At 42.2% G+C, this 18,535-nt stretch overlaps 1 protein-coding gene across 1 annotated transcript in view; it reads left to right on the forward strand.

Annotated features, from left to right (window-relative positions):
* Window positions 1–18,535, forward strand: part of NR6A1 (nuclear receptor subfamily 6 group A member 1) — a 1,113,214-nt gene that overhangs the window by 469,810 nt on the left and 624,869 nt on the right. Inside the window, exon 3 of the mRNA XM_044058823.1 lies at window positions 8,870–8,925. Coding sequence (XP_043914758.1) covers window positions 8,870–8,925 — 56 coding nt within the window. The remainder of the gene's footprint in view (window positions 1–8,869; window positions 8,926–18,535) is intronic.

Here is an 18,535-nt window from a genome sequence, read left to right on the forward strand (position 1 = left end):
AGAAATATTCAAATATATCCATACCTGGACGATGATCTAATTCAGGTAGAAAGCCAGGACATGCTATTAAATCATCTCGCATTTGTAAAGAAACTTCTAACCTCACTGGGGTACACCATAAACGAAACAAAATCTCTAGTACCCTGCCAACAAATTGTATTCCCGGAAGCAGGCTTGAACACAACTTCTCAGATAGCTTACCTCACGCCAGAGAAACAAGTTTATTTGACAGCCTTCTTCAAACTACTGGCCACAAAGACTCGGCTATCTGCAAGGAAAATCATGCAAGCCCTGGGGTTCATGGCCTCTTGCTTTCTATTAATTCCTTATGCAAGACTGCATATGAGGAAACTACAATGGTATCTAAAAAGTCTATCGTGTTAACATTCACAGGACCTGGAATCACTGATTCCTATCATTCCTTGTATACAGACAGAGCTCCTTTGGTGGGCAGAGGCCTGCTACGACAACAAGGGACTGCCATTCACTCTACCCCCTGCCACCCAAACCCTAACAACAGACACATCAGACTATGCATGGGGGGCTCACTTGGCAGGACAGTGCATTCAGGGCAAATGGAACCCAAGTCAGATATACCTGCATATCAATCAAAAAGAAATGTTAGCTGTACAGAATTCACTGACAGCCTTCAAGGACCTCATTCTTCCAGGACAATTACTGGTAAAGATAGACAACAGCACTGTTATGTGGTAAATAAACAAGCAGGGGGTAACACACTTGTATCCTCTCTGCAGACTAGCCATGGCTCTGTGGAACACAGCCTTGAGCTACCAAGTGCACCTACAAGCTCAGTTCCTTCCAGGCAAGCTAAATTCACTGGCAGACGACCTAAGCAGTAATCTCATGGACCCACACGAGTGGAAACTGGAACCAAAGATAGTCAACATTTTGAGAAATAAATGGGTGATCCCAGAGATAGACCTGTTTGCCTCCCTTCAGAACTACCAATTGAACAAATTCTGCACAAGGACTCCCCACAGCCAAGCTTGGAAAGTGGATGCCCTGTCCTTTACCTGGGAAAGCCTCTCAGTTTATGCCTTTCCCCCTCTGCCTCTCCTCATGACAGTCCTGCTAAAGATCAAACAAGACAAACCAAGGACAATACCGATTGCACCAGACTGGCCACACCAACACTGGTACCCCCTCTTGCGCAGTATGTCACTGCTGGATCCATGGCACCTGCCACAGACCCCTTCCCTGCTGTCCCAACAGGAGGGCCAGATTCTGCACCCCCCAGCTTCAAACCCAGAACCTTACAGCTTGGCTAATTTCCTGAGCTCTCCAATAGCATCACTCAGTAAGCAAGTGTTAGATGTCATTTTGGAGGCCAGGAGCCCTAGTACTAGAAAATCCTGTGCTGAAAAGTGGAAAAGATACTGTTCCTGGAGCCAAACGCAAGGGATGGGCACAACAGTGCCCAGCTTATCGCATATTCTTCAATATTTGACAGAGATGCTCCACAAGGGCCTTTCCTTCTCATTAGTTAAAATTCATACCTCAGTCATTTCAGCAGATTACAATACTTAGCCACCCCTCTTCTCTCATCCCCTGCTGAAACAATTCCTCAGAGGGGCCAAAGATTTAAGACCACCCAGGAGAGCCCCTACTCCAGCCTGGGACCTTAACTTTGTATTGGAAAAGCTCACTCTACCCTCCTTTTGAGCGAGCTACAGAGTTGAAATTCCTTTCTTGGAAAACTGCTTTCCATCAAGCCATCACTTCAGCAAGAAGAGTGTCTGAACTTCAGGCCCTCATGGCAGTGGAGCCCTTCATCATCTTCCATCCAGACAGGGTGTCCATCAGGACCAACCCTTCCTTTATGCCCAGGGTGATATCCAGTGTGGCCCTTAATCAGTCCATTAATTTGCCTACCTTTTTTCCTAATCCACAGAACAAAGAAGAATGAATACTACACTCTTTGGACATGCACAGACAACTAAGATTTTATTTGGACAGGACTAAGCCTCTCAGAAAAACTGAACAGCTGCTTGTTGCCTTTGCTGCAGGGGCAGAGGGGAAGGCCATTTCAAAGCAAACCATTTCCAAGTGGATAGGCCACTGCATTCTTTCCTGCTATAAGCAACATGGGAAACCTACCCCTCAGGGGATAAGATCACATTCCACCAGGGCTGCATCTACCTCTACAGCCTTTCTCAGAGGTGTCCCTACCAGGGACATCCTAGAAGCTGCTACCTGGAGTTCTGTACATACCTTCACCAAGCATTACCACTTGCCTATGTTTTCTAAATCAAGAGCTGTTTTTTCCACTGCAGTCTTGCAGGGCTTAATAGCTGGTCCTAATGCTCTCTTACTTCCTCCTCCCTGCCTTAGCTTTGGGAATCTACCCAAATGTAATGACTGCAACAGTCAAACATGAAGAACATAGTACAGTTGTGTACACTTACCGTAAATGTAGATGTTAACATGAAGAACATAGTACAGTTGTGTACACTTACCGTAAATGTAGATGTTCAAGTGTATTCACTGTTGCAGTCCTGGTTACCCTCCCTCCAGCCCCCGACTTCTCTTGGCTATACCTCTCTTCTTATTTAGGTATTTCAGCTTTCTGGTGTATTTACTTTTTGTTGGAGGTGTAACCTTTATATATATATATATATATATATATATATATATGTATATACACATATATATATATATATATCCTCCAGAATATTTCAGAAAGGTATAGACTTTAACTTACAAACATTCCCAGGATTTTACAGATCCCCCACCCTAGTGAAAACGGATCAAAGACTTCTGTCCTTTTGGCATTGAGGGTTATAGCAATTGTACCTTTAAAAGAACAAAACAAGTGCTTTATTCAAGACTGTTCCTGTTCTACAGGGAAAGTGGAAAATTGGAGAACCATCAAGGGTCAGTCAGAAAAAAATATATTCCTCCAAAGTTCAGAATGCTAGCACTACAAACCTTGTTTACCCCTGCTGTTTCAAAAAGCCCTCATAGTGACACTGGATCTCAGACACATACTTTCGCTTTCTCATCCACAAGGACTGCAGACAGTTTCAAAACATGGGCTTGCACAATCAGTTTCCCTCATTGCCCTTTTGTTTGGATACTACTCCCAGGGTGGTCACAATGTGCCTAACTCCAATGATTGCATTTTGCAGAACCAAGGGCATCCATATATACCTGTAACTGGGCCTTGCAAAGTTATTCCAACACCATCTCACACACTGGCATCGTAGATAAACGCTCTCAGCTAAATTTTTAACTCTGTATGTGACTGTTTGAATAGCAAACTGGTTCAAAAATAGAACATGGGAATTAGGGGTGGGCAACCCTACCTCCTCAAAAAGAGCGGGCACTAGTGAGTGCCCCAGGGTTTAGTCCTTTGGCCACATATCTTTGCCATTTACTTCTCAGTGGTCAAAGCTAACATTAAAGGATTCTGGCTGACCAATTTTGCAGACGATTGCAAACTTGATGTTATCATAAACTACCCAGAAGACACCAGGATCCTACAAAAGAGCAAATTGTTGGTTCCACATCATGGACTGAAACTAAATGTCAATAAATGTGTATTTGTATCCTTTAGCAAGTATGATTCCCTTTGTAATTATCGCATTCACCCCCCCCCCCCCCCCCGAAAACTAATTACATAGTTTGAGATCTGGGAACCTCTGTTGACAATGCACTTTGTTTACCATGTGTCCAGTGTTCTAAGGAAGTCCTTTTTTATTGCTCAGGTTATATCTGGGGGTATAATGTCCAGATCCAGGGGCATAATTGAAGCTCTGCACTCAGCACTCATTAGGCCGATCATTGTAGTATTCCATCAGGTATTTATCTGTCGAAACACTTGTCACAACTCAAATGACCACAAAGTTTCCTCTCTGAAAAAAGTCAAGGGCTTTAAATCATAAAAACTGTGCAAACTGCCTCACAGCTTTCCCTCTTTTCTCAGTATCAGACAGACTACTGAGAGGTGATCTCTGCCTTGCATATAAAGCCTTAGCAGCCCCTGTTCTGGCATACCTATTACGCATTTGCAAGCCCAATGATATCGGGAACACCTGCTCAAGGGACCTCAGTCTCTTTAGCAAGATTAACAGATCATGCTGGAGGGATCGCTACCTATCACATATAATGCCACTTCTATGAAACTGTCTTCCCCCTCCCCATAGAGCAGTGCATGTCTCTTACTCTATTCATATTTTAGTTGGACGAATGGATGGGTAACTGCAATTTGATTGTTGGTTTAGCATCAGTGGGCCCTCATGGATAGGAGAAATGTAATTCCCCCAACATATACTTGTTTGGCCCATCTTTTATGATTCATATTGCAAAATATAAGGGCTAGTAATTACTATGGGAATGCATGGGTATGCTTCTTAAGGTCCTCAAATATCAGTACTCTAGCAAGTACCTATGAAGTTATATCTGGATGACTGTCTCATTCTGGCAACATACCAGGAGGAGGAAGTCAACACAAAACCCTTTTTTTTTTTAACCATGAACCATTTCTAGAATGTAGGATTTTTCCTCAACATTTAGATATCAAGCCTCATTCCATTTCAGAGTTGTTTTCTTGGGTTGCTTACTAGACAAAGATTGCCAGAAGACTTACGTACCACCAAAGAAACTGGATCACTTACAGAAGTATTTCATTAATATACCAAGGGAAAGGAATGTAACAGCCTGTAGTCCAACTTGAGGTTTTGTGGTTGCATAGATTATATCATCCTGATGGTACCCCTGGCCAGATTATATAAGAGGAAATTCCAGTGGTATCTGAGTTCAGTCTGGAACAAATGCTCCCAATCCTAGGAGAATGTGATCCCACATTTTTTATTTTTTTACTTATTTAACATTTGTTGACAAGGAAAGTCTGATTAGGCTCAACAGAGCCTATTTTCAGTGGTGGTCTGGGGAGAAATGCTCCAGTCGCATGTCATTTGAATGTGGGAGGAAAACGGAGTACCTGGATGAAACCCATTTATCTTATTTATTTATATTATTTATCCATTTATTTATTTATCTTGCATTGCCAAGTTACTGCAGTGGTAGTCTAGGCAAATCAGGAAAATTCTGAAGATTCCATTCATCCAAGCATCACTCAACCAGACGCTGACAACAGATGCTTCTGATTTAACATGGGTGACATTTACACAGACCCGCAAGGTAAAGAGGACATGAAACAAATGAAAGAAATGGTGCCATTTATTACAGCTCTCAGGTTCTTCAGATGAATTTGTACAGCGGGTGTCCTGAAGTGATCCCGGTCAAGGGGTACATCAACAAATATGGACGAACAAGGTCTTGCACCTTTGCAGGTTAGCACTGGCTATTTGTGAACTGTCATTACACAACCAATAACCCTAAAAGAAGTCTATGTACTCTCTCAGTAGAACACAGTAGCAGACCAACTCATCAGTTCAAAGGCAGGCCCATGTGAATGGATGCTAGATGGACCTGTTTGTATCACCAGACAACAGACAGCTGAAAACCTATGTGAAAGAGCATCATACAAAAAAGCTCGAGTTGTGGATGTCTTCCCCGTAATCTGAACAAGTCTGCATAAACAACCTTTCCTGCCTTTTGATGTACACTTATGTCTATTTTTGAGCACATAGCTGCACCTCTTAAACACACGAGTTCATGGTCTTCTACTGTTTTACAGTTACTCAGTGTTTTAAATAGACAAGCCACTTCAGCCTCTTGTATATTTAAATGTAATCCTTCTTTGTCTTTCCTCTGATCCTTTTGCTTCCAAACATGATCCATCAACTGATACAAGGCAACAAAAGATCCTGCTTGATATTACCTTTACAAAAAAACTAAGGACATTAATCTCACAGCCTGCATGGTTTGGTCCTGCTGCTCTTCAGATAACAGCACAGTGAGGGATATGCTGAAAACTGTCTCGGAGGCACGGAAACAAGTCCCAGTGGAAGATGTTTTCATTACTGGTGCCAGAAAAGAGGAAAAGACCCTAGCATAACTCTGCTGTCTTTGGTCTCTTAATACCATAGTGAGCTTTTTTTTGGGGTGGGGGGTGGGGGGCAAACATGGCTTGCAAATTTCAGCCTCGCCGTATATCTGATCTTAGCCAGCCTATTACCAGTCAGATAATTCCTTGAAGGGTTGCTGCCCCCCCCTTGAGATTTTAAATATGTCTTCGAGAAATGTGCCCAAGCTCCATTTGAGCATTTGAGGTGTCTCTTGCAGAGGATACAGCCCAGGTAAAATTCCCAACTTGGAAAACTATCTGTTTATAGCCATATTATCAACTAGGAGAGTGTCAGAATGTCCATTCTTGTTGTTCAAGGAGCTTTTTCCAGTCTTCCTTAGGAATAGCGTGAGCCTGGAAGTCGGTCCATTGCTCATTACTAAAGTAGTAACAATCAGAAACTGCCTTTTTTTCCCCTTAATCAGTAGGAGGGGAAGAATTCTGCATTTTAGCATGTTCACAGACAACTAAGTTGCAATCTGCAGGGAAGTAGAAACACCAGAAAGTCCAATCAATTGATTATTTCCTTTTATCCAAAGGAAGGACAGTCTGTGTCCTTACTGACCATATCAAAATGAGTAGCACAGTGTGTACTTTCAGCTATTCCTCCTAAGGTTAAAAAAATAGGCAGAGCTACAATAATCCCTTCCTATTCCTTTGCAAAACAAGTGGCTCCTTAAATACTCTGTTAAAGGAACTAAGCCTTTATCAACAGATAAATAAGACACATTGGTCTGATAGCTTCATATCCCGACTTATCCCCACCTATAGGAAAAAAAAACATCCATTATATTTCAGGTGAAGTCATACCATTACCACCTTCATGTTAAAACGGATTGTTGGATGGACAGTCTCAAGTTCTCCCCCAGTTTATCTTGTTTTGCCTTCCCTGAGGCTGCAGGAAGTATGGGTCATTAGCGAAGCTTGCAGTGGTCTGCACACTTGATTGCCTAGTGCTTACCTATGAATCTGTAATGGCATTCCATAAGAGGGTTAGCTCTCAAGCTGTTATAGAAGCAGCTAGCTGGACATTTGCAGATACTTTTCTAAATGCTAGAGACTAAACAATGCTTTTTGGACTAGGGCAGGATTTGCTACAGCCATATTACACAGCATGCTGCAAGCCAGCCATCCCTCTCAGGCCACCTTCCTTGCATGTTGAAGCTCTTGCGAATCATTCCACTAGTCAAGAATACTGCAGTTGTTCTCTAAATGAAGAGTATAATACAATTGTGTAAGAAATTGGCATGATTATAAATGATCGAGTAGATCACTGTTGCAGTGCAATTTCCCTCCTACTGTCCACTTATTTGATGTGGTTAATTCTCAGCTATGGTGGGTTACCTATCCATAGTTCTCCCCTTCCTTTTCCTTTCTTATTGCCAAGACCTTGGGCCTGCTCAGTCTTGGTAGTAGTTGGGGTGCCCTATTTCTTCTTGATGTCCCCATGTGTTGATAAAAGAAAGCTTCTTTGTTTTTTTCTGTCATTCTTTTTTCTGTTAGCTTTCAAAGTATTGCTGTAGTACATTGGGCCAGAAAGCTCCAAGATGACATAGTTAAGACACTACCTTTTTACTCACGGTGGCCTGACATACCAGGTAATCTGCTATACTGAAGGGAAGGATGCTGAGCTCTAGATGTCAAGATTGGAAGTCTGGAACTCTGTGGCAAAAGATCCAGTCATCAAGATTACTGCAACAGCAATCTAATCAAACATCTACTGTTATGGTAAGTATTTAAGCAACTGTACTTTCATGAGGGTGTCCCTAAGTTTTACTGGTCAAAATAGGGATAGCATGGGAACAGGGAAAAACAGCTCACATGTAACCAAATCAGACTTTTGCTACAAGTTAAAATACAGTTAATTATACATGTGATTTTACAGTGAGATGGTTCTGTTAGCTGAAAGTATGATTAGAAGATGGCTGGAAAGAGGCTTGTGGCCATGATGGGGAATGTCAGAGAAAAGATACTATGTGGGAAACTTGCTTATGATGATGAATACGATGGCAATAAATTTAGTTTGTTTGAAATTAATGAAAGTGGTGATACAGTACTAACAAGAAATTAAGTACTATAGGGGAATGGAAATGTGTTTGGGTTGCATATGTTGACCTTCAAATTAATGTGCAAGGTTTTATCATTTTTTCATGCATTTTGTCTCATTCTTTGAATAAATACTCAAGTATGATTCTTGGCTGAGGTGCCTACTGTGTGGAGTTTCAGGTATACTCCTTGTTTCTGTGGGTTTTTGCAAGGTGTTCTGGTTTCCTCCCACATCCCAAACTTTAAGTGCTTGCCTGTCAACCTCATAGCACAAGAAATCTGGACAAAGCCTAAAATAAAGTTGATATGGTTTACAATGTATGCAGAAGATCACATGCCAGAAGTGTTTGTGCATGAAGGGCTGCAGTCAGTGGCAAGTTAAAATACATAACACCAAACTGAATTTAGTGAAGCATATTCTTAGGTACACTGTATTTTGAGGATATCAGGGTGATTTAATGGCTGGCTACAGCATGAAACATTTGTTATATCTTCCTGTTCTGAGATCATTTTGCCAGGTTTGTTGTTAAGGCATTCAAGACCATTGACAATAATTAGAGTGCTCATGATTCAATTAAATATGTTCAAATTTGCTGACTTTCAAAGCAGCACATATTATATGGATGCATATTGTACAAAGGCAGAGCTGATCCCTTGCAAATCTGTCAATTTTATTTATATTATCTGCTGTTCCACAGTTGAGCACAAGAGGGAGACACATGATTACAGAACCAACCTTCAAGACTAACAATGTAGTCTTTTTTTTGCAGGGCAAGTCATAATTACTGTGCATGCTGATAAGTTTTTCAAATTCATGTATTTTTTTTCCAGCAATCAGGGAAGATGGAATGCCAGGGGGCAGAAACAAAAGTATTGGACCTGTCCAGGTATGTAACAAATGTCAAAAGTCAAAAAAGGTCAAAAATAACATTATTGTCATTTACATCTACACAAGTGTAAATTAAATGAGATTCTGTGCAATCATCTCATCATGGGACAGACAAAAAAGAAATTACAAACATAGAAAGACTTAATTTTTAAACAACATATAATAATTCTACCACTATCTTATAAATCAACTCTACACTTAAGTATATAGCTACATATATTCCTAGAAACACACACTTGTTAAGATACTAAAAACACACATCTAGCAGCAAAGTTCAATTAATAGTATTGCCCATGAATCATGTACGACATTGAGTGAAAAAGCACATAGTAGTAGCAGCTGAAGAAAAAATATTGCACTTGGGTTGGTAGTATAAATTGTAATGTTTGGCTGGGCTTAATCAATAATAGATAAAATATCTCACAGTGAATGGGAAGTCCCGACATACAAAATGATCTCTTATGTGAGATTTTAGGCCAGTTAAGTTGTGTTCTGACAATTTATTTATTGACCTAGTATCCTACTGAGGGACAAGTGTTAATAGTTTACTAAAGTGAAGAAGGCATGTGGAGGGGGAGCTAAGAAAATACACAAGTCCTGAATGAATACTTTGCATAGCTGTAGAGAAAGCAGTACTAAATGCTGTTAATAAAAATATCCATAAGTTCTTTCTCCGTAGAAAGTTTTCTAAAATAACTTTTAAAACTAAAATGGGCAAGGCTTGCAGACTTTATCCAAGAGTTTGAATCCCAAAACACGTGGCAGGCTGAGAACAGATGTGTTAATCATTCTCAACACTGAGACAAGAAAATATTAGCCTGTCATTTTGCCTTTAATGGTGGGAAAAATCATGAAATATCTTTTAAAATGTAAATGAATGTTTGGGGTCAAATATTTTGCATGTTAGGACTTTGGGAACCCAGACAAAAGGTGATGACATTTAGATGGAATGAAAAAGTTCTTTGACATAGCCACAGTAGAAGGCCAGTCCAGTAAAGGGCTGTGAATTGGGCCTGTTTTGACTTTAACAGTAAACTTGGCACCATGATACTTGAAAGATTAGTGAGTAGGTTAGACTACTGGGACTGAATCTGAGTGCAGCAGCATGTTAAAATGTTGGTTTGAAAGTAGAACACTGAGGGTAGGAATAAAAACTGGTCTCATATGTAGTATATTTACATTCCTATAAAAAGGTGAACTGTATGTATATGTCTGCGATAATGGTGCTAAAACTTTGATACCTTGTAAGAAAATATCTTCTGTATGTTATATACCTGTCAATGTACTCTGTATCCTACATATGGCTAAGAGGTGACCTGTGCCTGGTGTACAAGGCATCCACCAACCCAGTACTGATGAACTTATTGTACAACAGCAAGTCAAATGGTATAAGTAGTAGTCCATCCAGGGATCTAAACCTCTTGTGCAACATCAACAGGATGGTTTAGAGGGACAGGTGTCGCTTGCAGAGGATACAGCTGCTCTGGATCGGACTCCCCATCCACAACGATACAACTTGCTTAATTTTATTTTTATTTCCTAGCATAGTAGACTGTACTTCTAATACTTTTGTATATACTGATTGTCATATTTAATCTTTTTTTATTCATATTTAATTGCCATTTTTTATTTCTTTTTGTTTTACATTAGTCCTCATGGTTTATTGTATCCTATGCATTCCACTACCACACTGCATGTGTATGTAGTAGATTATATATATATATATATATATATATATATATATATATATATAAACTACGTGTGTGTCTGTGTGTGTGTGTGTGTGTGTGTGTGTGTGTATATATATATACATATATATATGTATTTATATATATATATATATATATATATATATGTATTTATATAGATTCACTTTATAATCTTGAAATACTGAAAGGTCGAATTTCAGTATCTCGAGACAATAAAGTCGAAATGTCAGATTCGCAGTTATGGCTTTTTATGTTACATGACATGTAGTGTATTGTGTGGATGGTGTCCGGTGTAGTGTGTGGATTTAAGTGGAATTTAAGGTAAGTGTTTTGTAAGGGATTTTGGTAGGTGTTTGAGTGTATGTGAGTGTGTTTGTAAGTTGTATTTGTGGGTTAGGGTAGGCAGGTAAAAGTATGAGTGTTTTAAGTGTTGGATGTGGTGGTGTTTGTGTATATATATATATATATATATATGTGTGTGTGTGTGTGTGTGTGTGTGTGTGTGTGTGTGCGCGCGCGTGTGAGGGACTGTAGAATGTCTGGGTGTGAGTTTACTGTCTTTTTCTGTTTGTGAGATCTCTGAGTTGGTATATATAAGTAGGGGGTGAGGGGGTGCGGGGGGGGGGACTTGTAGTGTAGGTTTGTTGATTTGTGCTTATGTGTTTGTGTGTGTTTTGTTTGTTTATTTGTTGTAGTGTGGGTAGGATGGTGTATGTGTTGTGTGGTGTATGGTGTGTTTATGTTCGCTATTTTGTGTTTCTCGGTTTTGGGATTTCAAGCGTTCGACTTTATGGTCTCGAGATACTGAAATTTGCGATTTCAGTATTTTGAGATTATAAAGTGGAACCATGTATGGAGATTATATATATATATATATATATATATATATATATATATATATATGTATAAAATAGATTTAGACATGTTTTTTTAATTACATTTGTACTAGTGGTTTATTTAATGTTCTTTAACTCTCTCTGAAGCTTTTCTTCCCAGGACTTCACTGAAAAATGGATATTTATTACCCAGTCATACTTTCCTTTAAACAAATGTCAATTAATAAAGAGAAAGTTTCTCCCTGTCCATGTTTGTGCAACTTGGATCTATGCATGGGAAACTGAAAACCCCAGTACTGCCCCCTGTACTACTAGTGGACAGAGGCAGCTCCTAAATGCTTTATACCATGCATAAGCCTCCTCAAATTATCAATGGTATGATCCCAGCTGTTCTCATTAGGCGTGATATATAATTGTAGACCATGGGATGAGCAAGGCTAATCTCTAACCAAATTGGGATAGGTTCATTTGAAAAAGGGAAATTGGCTAGGCTTAAAATGGCCACCAAGGGTGGCTAGCTTAGTACATACACGTGAACATATGCACCTATAAAATAGCCTGAGGAAAAGTGTCAGCCTTAATAATTACTGGATAAAGGTTTGAAAAAAAAGTTGTGCCAATACAATTACATTTTTAAAGCAGAACCGAATTTACAGGTGTAGGTTAAGAATATGATTAAAATATAATTGTAAATGTCAGTAAGAAGCAGTACATGAGCTATGCTCCTTCTGTAAAAGACATACAGGAACCTGTGCATTCCTGTTCATTTTCATCACCGTGTACTTGCTGTCTCGATCTTTACAAATTTCACTGAAAAACCTGTTGCTGTCATGTAATTTTGCTCAAGGCTGAACCAGTCCAGATTGTGTTATTTGGTTCTGCATTTATTTCGTATAATGATTTTATGCTGTGCAGATATGTGTTGCAGTGTCATATATAAACGTAACTGAGAGTCCTCCAAAAATTATGTTTACTATTGTGGTAGCATTGTCGCCTCACAGTAAGACGTCCTGTTAGATTCTCAGCTAGAGCGTCATCTGTGTGGAGACGTGCGTGAATGGGCGTGCCTTCGTTGAAGGTTGTGCGTCAGGTCTGGTAACTCGGCATGCAAAAATCTACTGCCAATCATTAGCAGACCGGAGTTCTGCTGTGGTGACCCCTAACCGGGAAAAGCCGAAAGACGCAACATTGTGGCATCACAAGGATTGCTGGTTGGGCCACAGCAAAAGCATCACAGGGATCCCAGGTGGGTCCACAGCTGAAGCATCACAAGGATCCCAGGTGGGTCCACAGTGGAAGCATCACAAGGATCCCAGGTGGGTCCACAGTGGAAGCATCACAAGGATCCCAGGTGGCTCCACAGTGGAAGCATCACAAGGATCCCAGGTGGGTCCACAGTGGAAGCATCACAAGGATCGCTGGCAGGTCCACAGCAGAAACATCACAAGGATTGCTGGCAGGTCCACAGCAGAAGCGTTGCAGGGATTGCTGGTGGGCCCACAGTGGAAGCATCACAAGGATCGTGTTTGGGTCCACAGTGGAAGCATCACAAGAATCTTGGGTGGGTTCACAGTGGAAGCATCACAAGGATTGCTAGCAGGTCCACAGCAGAAGCTCTAGAAGAGTGAGCATTGTCTGCATTTGGCACAAAGCTGTGCAAAACTGGGTGTGTTAAGTATGAGAGATGCTTAGCAAGTCAGAGGATAGTTATGCCATGGTACCAAGGGAGGGGGAAGGAATTACTGTTGGAATTAGTCATGATAGGTCTACTTGATCCAGAGGGCAAAGCCCAAGGGATCAGATAGATGCTCAAGCCAGTAGGGAGTAAATCAGAACTATAATTCCCACTGCCTAACACACATTTATTGCAATTATGCCATGTTTTATTTGTTTTGTAAATTCTTCATGTTTCACTGTTGCAGTCATCACATTTGAGTTATCCCTGCCAGGATAGCCCTCGGCAGGCCCAAATACCAGAGACTTAGTATTTCTGCATCAGTTGCTGTCGCTTGAGGACTGACGTCAGGACATTAGTAGTATAAAGTAAGGCAGCCGATGCCATTACATCAGTCTTTCTTGCCGTGGAGCCCGAAGCAGAAGCAGTTCACATGAGTGCCTGTCAGCCGCTACCTGAGTTTTCATCTGCTGAATTGAAGTTGAAGTCTTCTAAAGCTAAGTACCCCATTGGGGATCCTTTTTTCTTGCACTAACTGTTGTCAGAAAAAGTTAATAATTGTCTCGCCTTTGGAAAACAAATACCACACCGAGACTTCCACTCTTACTGCATCACTTGTTTAGGCCCAGACCACGACGTCCCTCATCGTCGCTTCTGCGCTTTGTTCAACACCAGAACTATCCATCATCGGGCCCTTATTGTAGCCAGATATTTTCGCTTACAGTCCTCAAATTCTGATATGGCTTTGGTAAGCCATTTGACAGCAGATCATCCGAAAAAAACGTAAAGATAAAGATAGAGAGAGACTGCACAGGTCCAAACCTACCAACGATGCTTCCGTTAAGCTAGTCGTCAGTTCTCTGGTACTCAGTGAGTCACTTTTGCAGCCCCTGATGCCCGCTTCTGTTGATTCGCAGGCTGCTACTGAGACCCTTTCAGAGTCTGGTATGCCGCAAAACTCCTTCAACTAAGCGTCCTGTGGTCATCTCAACCTTGGATGGGGTCCGGAGCCGCTGAGCAGGCACCGGCTTCCGAGGGAGTCCTTCGCACTACCGAATCTCGACACAAACCAACATCTTCTTTCGCGACTACCGTTCTTTCTAAAACTACCGATTTCCCAGGGTACAAACTACACCCAAGTAACCGACGACCCACACTCAGATGCCTGCTACCTTGCCTCAATCTCAAATGCTTAAAATAGCGGAAGATCTTCTCATGCTGATCAGGGGAAGCCAAGCTACCCCCTCCAAAAGGAAAAGAGGTCTGTCCCTTGTAGTTTTGTCTGAACAAGAGTCACATGAATCTGATGCATCTGAATATGAAGACATGCAACTCCTCTCCACTTATGAAGATTCTGATGCAGAGGATTTCATTCCTTCAGCCTCTCCCCAAGAGGATTTTTCCTTTGGGAAACCCTGCATACCTTAAGAGAGCATTTCCAATGGGAGAGTCAGGACTACCCTCGGTCTAAAAAGTGTCTCGGGGAATTCATAGATCTTCCACAACACAGACCCTTGGCCATCCCCCCAGTCCTGGATGTTGTGGAGGATGTTTTCCTGAAATCCAGCTTAACTCCTGATGCCTTTCCTCCTGCTTCCAGAAAACCAGACTGGTACTGTAGAGTCCCTGACTCGCATAAATATTTTTTTAAAAATCCTACAGCTGACCCTGAGGTAATTTCTTAAGGGCCAAAAGGGATTAAAGCAACCTCTTCTAAGAATTCCACCCCCTCAGACAGGGATTCCCAAGCATTGGACAGATGGGATAAGAAAGTGTACACCTCAGCTGCTCTTGCTATCAGGGCATTAAATTGCCAGTTCCATATACTGAAATTTCAGCAACATACCTTGGAACTCCTTAAACAAAAATGTCTTCCTTTCCTGCTTGGGGAGAATCTAAATGTTTACAAGAGTTATTGCATATTCCGCAAGTCAAGTAACCAAACACACCTTGCACTGTGGTTTTGATACCCTAGAAGCTTCTTGCAGGGCAGCAGTCACTGAATCTGTCATTAGAAGGCATGCATGGCTTAAGAAACCGCCCCTGCCAGATCATGTCAACTAAATTGTTGGATGCCCCTTTGCACAAAAATAATTTATTTGGCACTAAGGCAGAAGAGCTCTTAAAAAAGATGGAAGAAAAAGCAAAATCTATGCAAACAGTTAAGGATTTCTTGCAGGTCCAGCCCACTAGGTTCAGCAGGCATTGTCCCTCCAAACATTGGTCCTTTCCTGCTCCCAGTAAACTGGCCCAGCCTAGGCCCCATGGAAGCAGACCCCCCCCCCCCCGCCCCAGACAGCAGCCACAGGGAATGCAGAGATCTAAGCAGTGGACTACCTCCACTTCAGAACCAGGGAGATGTTCTTTGTGTTTCACTGTTGCAGTCATCACAATTGGATTATCTGCCTGCAGGTAGCCCTCAGTCGGTCCGAATACCAGAGTCTTGGGATTTCTGCGTCGGATGCTATCACGTCTTCCATGACGTCAGGGGTATAAAACATGCAGCCGATGCCATTACATCAGCTTTTCTTGCCACATGGGAGCCCAAAGCAGAAACCGTTTGCAAGTGCCGGTCGGCTGCTTCCTGAAATTTTTGTTTTTCAAGTTTCAAACCTGAGGTCTTCTAAAGCTAATACCCCGTTGGGTATCCTTTTTTCTTGCTCTAACTGATGTCAGAAAAAGTTAACATTTGTCTTGCCTGTGGAAAGCAAATACCTCACAGAGATTTTCATTCTTACTGCGTCACCTGTTCAGGCCCACACCACGACGTCCCACACTGTCAGTTTTGTTCCTTATTCAATGCCTGAACTATTCGTCTGGCTATTTTTGTCTCTAAATTCTTTCGCTGTCGTTTATTGTATTCTGAAATGGCTTTGATAAGCCATCCGACTACTGATCTTCTGAAAAACGCAAGGATAATGACAGAGACAGACCACATAGGTCCAAAACTGCCAACGACTCTTGCTTTAAGCTAGTCGCCAGTCTGCTGGTACTCAATGAGGCGCTTTTGCAGCCCCTGTTACCCACGTCTACAGATTTGCAGGCCTCTACTGAGAGCCATTCGGAGTACGGTATGCCGCGAGATGATGCTTTGACTGTGGAACCTGCGGATGTCTCTACCTTGGATGAGTCTGGAGCCGCTGTGCAGGCACCGGCTTCTGAGGGTGTATTCAGACCTTCCAATGTTCATATTAAACCGACTACTTCATTAATGACTAAAACTACTGAATTTCTCAGGCCCAGAGTTCGCACTACGCCTAGGAAACCAACGACCAAAGTGCATTCTCAAACTCCCATGCCACAGAAACATATGCTTAGAATGGCTGAAGACCTTATTACTTTAATTAGGGGAAGCCAGCCTTCCCTCTCTAAAAGACAAAGAACTGATTTTCCTTCTGATTCTACAGACCATGAGTCCAATGACTCTGACACCTGTGATTACTAGGACATACCCTTACCTACCTATGAGGACTCAGATGCAAAAGATTTCATTCCCTCTGCCCTTGGACTTCAAAAAGCTGTTCCTTTCCAGTCCCTCCCAGACCTTCTCAGTCCAAACCCAGGGGCAACAGACCACAAAGAGTACAGTCTCAGGGTATGCACAGATCTAAACAATGGAGTGCTCCCTCCTCAAAAACAGGGAGTGGTAACCCATAGCCTTATGGAAAAAGTTCACAGTGACTTGTCCTTCATCCTTCCCAGCCATGCCCAAGTACTTGCACCCCTATGTGGAAAACTTGCCCTGCATGCAAAAAATTGGGGGTATATTACCCCGGACTGATGGATCTTAAACTTTGTATCCCAGGGATACAGATTCTACTTCCACTCACTGCCAACCCCAAGCAGATTGCCAGATCTTCCTCCAAACCAGTGGGCAGAGGCTGAAAAGCAAGTACTTTTTCTCTTCTCAGTATCAGGGCTGTTCAACCTGTTCCAACAGAGCAAAAGGGACAGGGTTTCTACTCCAGACTGTTCCTGGTGCCCAGAAAAGAGAACTCTTGGAGCCCTATTCTGGATCTGTCAACTTTCAACTCCTTCCTTGTGGTACCAAAATTCAAAATGTTTACACTTGAGCAGCTGCTTCCTATGCTAGGACTCCTGGCTAGTCACCCTAGACTTAAAAGAAGCTTATCTGCACATGCCCATAAGGGAATCTTGCAGGAAATATCTATGATGGTCATAGTGTTTCACTGTTGCAGTCATCACTGTAGGGTTCTTCCTGCCGACAGGCAGCCCTCTGTCGGCCAGAATCCCAAAGTCTGGGTCCGGCATTGGCTGTTCAGTCATCCTCCCTGAGTGCCAGGGGCACAAAGCTCCCAGCCGATGCCATGTTCTCCAGTCTTTCTTGCCATGCGGTGGAAGCAGTTCGCAAGTGCCGGTCGGCTGACTCCTGATATTTTTGGTGCTTCATTCCGAAGACTTTCTTCATCTTCTCAAAGCTAAGTACCCCGTTGGGGAAACTTTTTTCTTGCTCCAGTCCGATGTCAGAAAAAGTTAATAATTGTATTTCATGTGGGAAGCAAATACCTCATAAGGATTTCCACTCTTACTGTATTCCTTGTCTAGGCCCTCACCACGATGTAGCTAGTTGTTGGTTTTGTGCTAGATTTAATCAACGTACTATTAAGCGGAGATACAATTTTGCTTTTCACTACTTTGGCAGGCGATTTAATTACAATATGTCGTCGGACACGCTTCTGACTACTGGAGTTCACAAAAGGTGCAAGGATAAGGACAGGCCTCAGAGGTCCAAATCAGACGACGGTTTACAAGCAGAGCCAGCTGCAGGTTCAACCGTCGTCAGTGAGGTGCTTTCGCAGCCCCTGTCGGCCATTTCAGAACCGCTTGCCGAAACGGACTCCCACGAGGAGCCAACTAGGCCTTTGAGTACTCCAGGTGCAGGACTTTTGGACAATGCTCCCTCGGATGGGTCTGGAGCCGCTGTGCAGGTACCGGCTTCCGACGGGGTTTTCAGGCCTACGCAGCTTCAGATAAAGGCAAAGACTCCTTCTAAAACAAAGACTCAAGCCCAGGCCTCCTCTGATCCCGGGACCTAAATCACAAAAACAAATGCTTAAAATGGTGGAGAACTTACTAACTATGATTAGGGGTTCACATCCCCCTCCAGACAAAAGGTCAAGACAAGAATTGGACTATGAATCCTCTGATCAGGCATCTATCTCTTCAGTGTCTTCCTCTGAACAGGATTATACTTTCCCTCCTTATGAGGATTCTGATGCTGAGGAATCCATTCCTTCAGCTTCTCCCCCTGAGGATTTTTCTTTTGGGGAAACTTTACATGACATGAGGGAACATTTCCACTGGGAAGGACAGGAGTACTCTGAATCTAAGAGAAGGCTTAGGGATTTCCTTCTTCTTCCCCAACAC

This window comes from Protopterus annectens, chromosome 16.part0, assembly GCF_019279795.1.
Source record: "Protopterus annectens isolate FY-2018-M chromosome 16.part0, PAN1.0, whole genome shotgun sequence".
Taxonomy (NCBI): Eukaryota; Metazoa; Chordata; order Ceratodontiformes; family Protopteridae; genus Protopterus; species Protopterus annectens.